This window comes from Meleagris gallopavo, chromosome 6, assembly GCF_000146605.3.
Source record: "Meleagris gallopavo isolate NT-WF06-2002-E0010 breed Aviagen turkey brand Nicholas breeding stock chromosome 6, Turkey_5.1, whole genome shotgun sequence".
Lineage (NCBI taxonomy): Eukaryota > Metazoa > Chordata > Aves > Galliformes > Phasianidae > Meleagris > Meleagris gallopavo.
The window spans coordinates 21,258,966-21,268,250 of NC_015016.2; the positions used below are offsets into that span (position 1 = coordinate 21,258,966).

At 42.3% G+C, this 9,285-nt stretch overlaps 1 protein-coding gene across 1 annotated transcript; it reads right to left on the bottom strand.

Annotated features, from left to right (window-relative positions):
- Positions 1-405: 405 nt before the first annotated feature.
- LOC100538580 (lanosterol 14-alpha demethylase) lies at positions 406-9,035 on the bottom strand. Its single transcript, XM_010712587.3, has 9 exons — positions 8,918-9,035; positions 7,775-7,951; positions 6,213-6,339; positions 5,096-5,270; positions 4,807-4,926; positions 4,151-4,346; positions 3,564-3,659; positions 2,157-2,325; positions 406-1,495 (listed from the first exon to the last, which is right to left on the bottom strand). Exons 2-9 carry the CDS (start codon positions 7,925-7,927, stop codon positions 1,317-1,319), a joined length of 1,215 nt encoding a protein of 404 aa, XP_010710889.1. The 5' UTR covers positions 7,928-7,951; positions 8,918-9,035; the 3' UTR covers positions 406-1,316.
- Positions 9,036-9,285: the final 250 nt, after the last annotated feature.

A 9,285-nucleotide genomic window follows, 5' to 3' on the forward strand; every position in this document is an offset into this window, starting at 1 on the left:
TAAAATTGAAGAATCATTCCCTTATTTAGGTTGAAAACCTCACTCCTAGGCATGTTCCTCCTGGCTGTGGCAGCTGTCTTGTCACCAATTGCAGAAGTGCTGCTACTTGACAGGAGGACAGGGGTAGGTTTGGTTTCTGCAGCCCCTGGCTGTACCTTTGGGGGGCTGCAAGAGAAGATGCGTCCTTTCCCTCAGTCGCTGTCACTGATGTGAAACAAAGGTCTGTAACAGCTTTACCAGGGTAAGAACAGACAGACTGGGTGAGCCCTTCCCTGAGGGAGCACTGTAGGGAAGGAGGGGAAGCTCTGAGCATGATTAGCTAACTTTGTACTTAGATGCATTTTCTTTCTAGTAGTTACGATTTTAAGAACTGACAGTGTTAAGCAGAGGAAACTTCCAAAGAGGTTTCTTTACAAATTTTAATCAAAATTCCTATGAGCTGGAGCTCACGACCATGTATCACCACCACTTGTGAACCAAACACTATTCAACAATCCTGCATGAGTCAATGCAAAGCATAACAGCATTCAGATATTTCACTTCATTTATGGATTATTTTCCAGGTGAACGTGTTATTTACTAGCGCTGTCATCCTGTTGTTACTTCTATGCTTACACCAAGCTTTCAGAGATGGCTGCTTTTCACAGTTTACTTTAGAAAATTATTTGTAGCTTTCTGAAGCGAAGTATTTTACAAATGCTCCAAGTTAAACATTTAAATTGTTGAGTTACAAAACTTCCCTATGAACACTTCTGCAGACACCCCTACTCAGCCATACAGTGACAGTTTGTAATAATTAATTTCTAATAATTCCAAAAAACAACCAGGATGCCACTTCATTCCCTTTCCAATCTGTGATTCTGTTTCAAAACGGGGCATGTGCATTGCCCTCAGTCCTTTGTACGTGATGGAGTTACTGTCGTTGGGCACAGAGGTAAGGTACAGTCATACCCCTCCTCATATGGGGAAAGGCAATTGTCGAATGTTGTTCTTTTTTGTTCTACTAACTGGAATCTTTGCTTTAAAAAACATTTCTTCACTTTAAAGGCCGAGGGGGAGGGAGGCATGCACCTTAGAAGTGTTACACACATAGAAGACAGTTTTTCTTTCAAAAAAAGCACCAAGAAATTGGTAGAACAAGCAGTTACACACAGCAACACTAAACAGTGTGGGGAAATGAACAAAACAGATGCTAAGAGGGTGCAGGCCTGTCTCTACACAGTACGTGGAACAGTTTCCATTTGCCATTCATTTTGTCACAATTACTTCACCAAAAGTCTGTTAATTTGTACAATTCAAGGTTTTAGCTCCAGAACTTACAGTGACCTCCTCTTATATCTGATAAATGGGTTATTAGGTGTATGTATCATGGTTGTATAATTTATACTTGGAAAGTAGTCATTGATGAGATCAAATTCGTACAAACGAAGCAAAGTGGACCAGATAGTCTTGATCTGAACGTAAGCGAAGTTCTCTCCAATACAGCGATGACGGCCTAGGAGGAAACCCATAGCAAGCCATCAGAACACCTGTTATGCCAGCGCCTCTGACTGCAGCTTCACTTGGAAAACGTTACGTGGACTGTAACTGCTTCTTTCTAAACAGGCTGTGGCCCTGATCCTACAGACGGACCATTGTGTAACTTCTAACATCTTGTTTCCATAAAGCTTTCTCTGCAGAGAACGTGGAACATTTTGAATGGAATTGTTGTCCTGTTTTCAGCAGAATGCCCCCATTTATGCAGCACCGAGGAGGAGTTTGTAACGTTCAAAAAATGGCATTGACTATAACTGTATCGTGGTCAGATTTGCAAACTGTTTTGGCAGTTATGAATCTCTACATAAATTTTCGCTGCCTTAAAATGTTTTCATATTATGAGGCTTTTTTACCATGACTTTGAAAGACTTGAATAAACTCAAATATATGCTAACGTAAGGATTTTTTGTTGTTATTACTCTGAGCAACACACACAAGCACTATGATTGACTTCAATTCTTTGACGGCCTGTTCACACTATAAAAACTTTGAGGCATCAATAGAGAGAGAAGAAAAATCTCTTCCTGTGTTGCAGTGTGGGGAAGTGTGGGGTGAGAGGAGCGGCCCGAGTTGTGTGCCACCACTGGGCAAAATGCTTGCTTTCTGCCACTGCTACTTACCAGCGCCAAACGGAATGTAGGCAAACTTCTCCCCAGCTGCCGGGTTGTCCTGGAGATAGCGGTCAGGTTTGAAGTCCAGGGCGTCCTTCCAGGAGTCCTTCAGGCGTTGGTTAACGGTGGGGGACACGCAGACCTGATGGCCGGGGGGAATGTTGTATCCTGCGACGGTCTGCAAGGGCAGAGACAAGGCCCACACACCTGATTCCTCAGTTCTTACACTGAAAGCATTACCTGAAGTTCTGTATCCTTAGACTGGAATTTCAAAAGATGTTTCGGCTAGGCCAGTTTAAAATCAATGCAGCAGAGCACATGTAAGTAGCAGATCCAAACTAAGAACTAGAGCAAGAATGACAGTTGGAAGAAAGTGTCAGTTCTGTTGAGCATGGCTGGAAGGGGAACGTGGCACTTCACCTTCCCCAGGGGAGATGCGAACCTGGGACTTCCTATATATCCAAGTGGGCATTCAACAGTTACTCTGCAACCTGAAAGTGTCCATAAGTCACTTCTGCACATCTTCAGAGATAACAACTATGCCTCTGATTTTTTTCTGTGGGTTGTTATTTAGTTGTTTTAAATTACAACTTATCTAAATTCTAACTTCCATCTTGTTTTATCCTTAAATAGAAAAATAAATCTTCATTTCAAGATAAAGAAGCAGCCAACAGCTACGCTGACTTCTTTCTAAAGCTGCAAAATCGTGCTACTTATTGTCAGAACACACAACTGCTTCTTTTCACCCACATGAAAGATGGGGGCAATGGGGGTATCTAAAGGAAATGCTTTTGCTGCTTTCTTCACCTGAGCCGTGTGCTGCCCTAACGCTCTCTTGCCCAGCAGCACCAGCATACACCTTGTGTCCAGTTCTGAGCTCCCCAGTTCAAGACAGACAGGGAACTACTGCAGAGAGTCTGGCAGAGGGCTGCAGAGACAACTGGGGTCTGGAGCATCTCCCTTGTGGGGCTGTTCAGCCGGGAGGAGACTGAGGGGGATCTTATTTGCAAGGACTGATATCTACAGGGTGGGATTCTAGTGGATAGATCTGGGCCCTTTTTAGTGGTGCCCAGTGACAGAACAAGGGGCAATGGACACAAACTGGAACATAGGAGGTTCCATACCAACACAGAAAAACCTTACTTCAAACATGTAACATGCACTGGAACAGACTGCCCAGAGAGGTTGTGGATTCTCCTCTGCAGGTATTCAAAACCCAGCTGGACGCTTTCATGTGTAATCTACTGTGGGAAGTTGGTGTACCATTTCCTGTGGTCCCTGCTGACTTGCTGCCCTTGTCAGCAGAGCTGGAAGGGGCTGGAGCAGATCAGGCTGTGCAGGACTTTGCCCAGTCAGTCATAAAAGCCACCAGCAGGGAGATTCCACAAGGAAGTTAGATCCGAAAAGTGCACTCACCTGTGGAGTTTTGGCCAGTCTCATCATGGTCATTATAGGAGGCCTAAGCCTTAAGGTTTCTTTTAGGCAGCGATCTAACAAACTGAGATCCTTGAGCTGCATATATAAAGAAAATGATATATCAAAATACAGCTGAGTTCATTTAATTATTATTTTACACTATTTAGGAATAAATAACTAAAGACAAAGCGGCTCTTATTTACATGGACTTCATTTGCTACCCTGACAATTTTCCCTTTGATTCAATTACAACTAGCTGCTGTTCCATCTGACTAACCTGTCCTACAAGTGCTTTCTGATGCCTAACTAAAGAAAGAGATCATGCCACATTCCATTCCTCCTTTATGCAGTCAATGAGCTTGTAGGAACTGCAGTTTCCATAGTAAATGCTGATTAAAAAAGAAATGGTAGCAGGCTGAAAAGTAACTCCAGAGAAAGAGAAGGAGACATGCTGCCAAGTAGAGTCACTGCAGACTGCTTGTGAAGATTATGATTCTAAGTCAAAACATATGGCCATACGGTCCATTTTTAAAAATACATATCCAGAAGCACAGTAACATCCATCAAAAATGATGCAACGTACAAACCTGTTCATAAGTTAATGGTGGCAAATCATCTCCACAAACAGCTTTCTGCTCTGCGTAGCACTGCTCCTGTATCGCTTTGTCTCTGGCTATGAAGAAGCCCAGCCAGGCACTCGTGGTTGAGGATGTGTGCTGCCCTGCTAGGAGCAGCCCAATGAGCATCCCTGCTATCTCGTCATCTGTCAGTGGGCGGCCATCTCTACATCAAAGGGGATTAAGTCAGAGCTTCATTCAATCAGCTTTCCAGTTACAGCAGTATTTACAATTTCTCCTAATTTACTTCTTTCTACTCCTCATGCATTGCCCATTCTAAATTCAGCAGCTAAAAGTCTAGGAGCAGGCAGAAGAGAGAACCATGGTGGGCAGAGTCTCTGAGAGCTCTGAAGAAAATCATTACAGAAAGCCAGCAACAAGAAAGGAAGCGGAAGCAGCAGCCTTGTGACCACTAATAATGATCTCAGAAGTCAAGATTAGCATTTATAATTAGATTTTTCAGGCTGTTTTTAAGAACATCACTAGGATCAACTACTGGCAATGAGGAATGCAGGACATGAGAATATTTCTTGTTTTTGACAGAATGTTCTGAACAGCTCAAAGCTAAAGTCAAACATCTATTTATTTTCCTGAAAACTACAAGTCTCCAACCCTACTTTGCTTACTTGTATGAAGCATCAAGTAGAGTTTGGAGCATGTCATCTTCCTTTTCCTCCGAACTCCGACGCTTCTGGATAACCTTGTAGAAAATGTTTTTTATTTCTCTGTGTGCTCGATCTCGACGCCTGCAATTCAGATCACTTCTGTTAGCAACTTCATAAGAAACAACATGAAATCCTTGTAAGGATTTATAGGAATGTCTGAGACAGCTTCAAAACAAAAAATAGGGGAGAAAGAAAGAAAAGAAGAGGTTTAGATGAAATGCTCAAATTGCTATAATCTTCTTCCTGGTACCTGAAGCTGGGCAGAGGTAGCCAGGCTGGCAGAAGCCACGCAGCATGAGTAAAGCCCCCATCCAGGTCAGCATACAGCTGAGCCACCTTCTCATTTAATAAGCTTCTTATTTCTTTCCCATGCAAGCAGTGACTTGCTGTCAAAATGATAAGTTCTGAAAAGGCTTCGAACAGGTCTGAGAAAAGATGTGGAAAAAAAAATGTTACTGGAGTGAACTTTAGGCAAAATGTTACGTTTTACAGATTATCACTTATTCAAATCTTGTAGAAGGGAAAAACAACCAACCACCATACATACATTAACAATTTTAAATTGAGTTTTAGCTTGCTTTTCCCATAAAAGGAAGTATTTCATTTTGAATTTCCGTGGTTTGAATCAGGTCTTTCAATGAGTAACACTTTAATTACATTTCTTGACTTCAATAACTTGTTTTCTAAGTTACTGTTTCTAAAGTTTTTTCTAGGAAAGCTGCTACCCCTTCCAAAGTAAACCATGCAGCACAAGCTCAACCCTTAACAGACACAGAAGTCACCGAAAAAGTTAAACTTGCAATCCAAAATCCACGTGTAAATAAGTAGTCTTGCAGCTTACTGAATTATTTCTCAGTATTTCTGTCATTGCAGGTCTGCAACAGTACTGATGGGCTGTGACTAGCTGGCTAGTTGGGAAACACGGGTGGGAGGAAAAGAAATGCACTTACATCACTAAGCTCACCTTATCGCTCTGCAGATAATCACGAACTGAGATCTCTGACACAGGCTCCAGGAAGTCAGAGCTGTGTCTTTTCAAAGGGACTACAAACAGGCTGAACTGACTCACAGCATGCAAAATGAGCATTCTTCAGCCAGGCAACGCTTATGCTCTCTACTGTCAGACTAAGCAAATAAGTAGAATTGTCCTTTGTTCCTATCAATGATTTCCTCAGCACCTTTATTTTCCAATAGCATTAAATCTGATGAAACAAAACCTGTGTTTGGCATGTTCTGATGTTAGAGCTTCGCCCTACAGCTCTTCTAATATTGCAGTAAAACATTTACAAAAACATACTGTTGCATCCTGCATCAGCCTTCATTCCTTCCCAGAAAGTCTAAGTAACAATGCATCTGATGTTGCTTACTTCTTTCTCCACTCTCTCCCCAGGCTTTGAAATATTCCTTTGTTTCCTCTTCAATCAGAGTTACATGCTGCTTAAACTGAGCAATGTTTAGGCCAGTTTTGAGCATCTTCTTCTGTTCCAAAAATACCTAGAGGAAGCAAAAGAGAAACAATCAGTAAAACGTTCATTGTATTGATGTGATTAATAAATTCATTTCATATGTACTACAAACATATAGAAGAGTAAAAAGGAAATTAGGACCGTAGAGTACAACAGAGTGTCCTCCTCCTCTCCTACGGTAACACCTCACCACTGGCCTAGAGATGCACCTTGCTTTAAGAAGGCCCAGGAGCCTGACCTGGCAGCATGAAGCAAGCTATTTGCTAGGGAAGCTTCACTCCCTTCTCCACTTTTTTTCCTGCAGATAGACTCATAGCTAAGAAAGCTACTGTAAAAAGCCCACTATTAGAAGAAAACCATCAAATGGGTTGATTGGACATCTACTCAGAAAATCATTCAATTAATTTTTAAGTCCTAGTTACAGATCAGAGTATTTGTCCTATAGAGCTGTACAGAACTATGGACAACTGACCGAAGATTGTCTTCCCACCAAGAGCTCTACAGGTAGTGTAAAGTTATTTACAAAACAAAAAGCATAAAAGAAAGGTTGCTCTGCATTAATTTCCATTTTCAGAATGCAATGGGCACACCCTGGCAGAACAGTGGTGCAGGCATGTTTTCCCTTGCAACATGGCAGCCCATCTCTTATCTGGATGAAAAGCATACAGTAAGAACACACCCTATCAGTGCACTGCCTCCCAAAAACATGCTGCAAGAAGTTTGGAGGGAGAAGGCAGAAAGGGAAGCTGAATTGATATATAAACAATGCATATTGACAGACTTCATTATCAGTCACAACTGATATTCAAACAAGTAGTCAACTCTAGGGCGTGGTTCTTCTGTAACACAACTAAAAGACATTTTCAGATGGAAGAGGAGACAGGATTCTGCAGTTTGTTGTTCCAAACAACATGCATAAGCATGAGAACAGCCAATGCTCATCTCAGAAGCAATGCTAAGTGGCACAGCAACTTTACTTCCAGATGAAGACAGGCTGTACTCTGCAAACACACAGGCTGACTTCTGTCCCAGCGAGACAAGCTTTGTGGTGCCTACGGTCAAATCAATAGTCTTGCGTAGAGGTTAAACATGACAGAAATGAGAAATCATCACTCAGAGCTCTAACAGAAGGAAGACCTAATGCTGCTCATAAGGGAAAAGGAAACTGCAGTCAGTGACAGGCTATAAGGGAATAAAAAACCAAAACACTCACTTATTAGTTTTTCTCAGTGGTGGGATTAGACAGAATCTAAAACAAAAGCAGCATCCATACTAATGGACACTAAGGCTGTGTTATTCACTGCCTAAGTACATTCAGGCTGGATTGTCCAACTGAGACATCAACCACACCGTGCCTTCTGCCAGAATCTCAAGCTCATCATACAGAGCCAAGGGCTCACAGCTGTCCAGTCAGAATGTAAACGACCCTCGTTTTCTGCTCATTTTCTATGTAAAAGACATACCACGTTAGGGACATCATAAGCCACCCCCTTTCCAAAGACTGGTGTAGTGAGCCGGGAGTACACATCTTCTGCATTCAAGTCTTCATTTTTGCTGTTGAAGAGCAGCGCAGCAGCATCGCTGCCCAGCAGGTATGTAAATGTCTTGCCAACCATAGTGAAACTGAACACAGGTCCATACTGAGAGAAAAAAACACTCGTTTGTTTTAAATAATAGAAACACAAATCATGGAGTCATTATCTCTTTACAAGCTTCTACAAATCACTTCTCCTAAGAAACACATAAAAATAGCATAAAATAGAAACATCTTAAGCCATATTTGAATTCTGTTCTCAGTATAAAATAACTCCTCACTAATAAGACTAATATTTGTAATCTCGCAAGATGTAGGACCATTAAGTTTCAAAAATGGAAATTAAAGAAGCGCAGAACTACTATAGAGAGACCACCAAACATGTGGGCTCCAGAAACCAACACACACTGCTTTGGAAAAAAGACTGGGTCTGCAGTGATAATGAAGAGCAATAAGATTTTAACATTTAAAAGTCACCTCCAGCAGATTCCCACAACTGAATTTGTCTTTCTCCAAGTTAATCAAGCTGAGATTTAAGCTTATGGCTTCTGGACATTTTAGACAAGGTAAAACATGTTGCAGAATTTTACTGGACATAATTAAGGCTCTACTGCCTTAGTCCAATTCTTTGGGGCTATTCCAGTTTTGTGGTGCTATACCCCTGCTCTTCTAGTAGAGCTGAGCACCTCAACATTCATACAGTCACCTGCAGAAGGGTCAGCTCCAACCTAGCCAGCTCACAGACACATCAGCACAGAGCACTGATCAGCACACAGTTTACAGTTTCCAACTGAAGCCAGAAGTAACACCATGAATGCGGATTTTTAATGTGTATCATCCAAATCTGAGCATTACCTAAAGACTTTTTAAAGACTGAATCACAGGAGCTGTTTCAGAGAACACAACTATTTCTGTAACACCGATGCACTGCACATGAGATGTGAAGAAGCCACAATCTCCTGCACACTCCACATTCCACATTTGAGGAAATAAATAAGAGGGAATTCACTGACTGTAATGGATGCCAACAAGTACAAAGTGTGGCACTGCTCAGCCACACAGGACAGCACACCTTGTCATAGGCATTTTCCAGAAACTCAATAGGGCTCTTTCCAAACGCTATGGCATGTCCGAGGAACGGGATGCTTGAGGGGATGTGAGGAGGGTGGTTCTGCAGAGGAAAGAAAAGCGAACATTGAATTTTCTTCAGAGTAACACAGCACTGCGTTCAGCCACACAAGAGATACACACACACTCTGCTCAAGATCTTTGGTGAAAAAAGCGACTTCGGATGACAGACGACGTTTTACAGGAAGGCAAGGCTGCTTTTCAAACCACCTCGGCCAGCTCGCAATCCCGCCCACCCGTTCCGAGAGCAAAGGACAGAGGGCAGACACCGGGAGGCGCTGCCCGCGGCCCCGGCCCGCAGCCTTCAGCGGC

Excerpts from the sequence above, each read along its gene's own strand:
- LOC100538580 (XM_010712587.3), bottom strand. The coding sequence starts at position 7,927 with ATGGTTGGCAAGACATTTACATACCTGCTGGGCAGCGATGCTGCTGCG. Across the intron at positions 5,271-6,212 it reads GGGAGAGAGTGGAGAAAGAA|ACCTGTTCGAAGCCTTTTCA; the intron begins GTAAGCAACATC and ends ATCTTTTCTCAG. Across the intron at positions 4,927-5,095 it reads CTACCTCTGCCCAGCTTCAG|GCGTCGAGATCGAGCACACA; the intron begins GTACCAGGAAGA and ends TCTGAATTGCAG.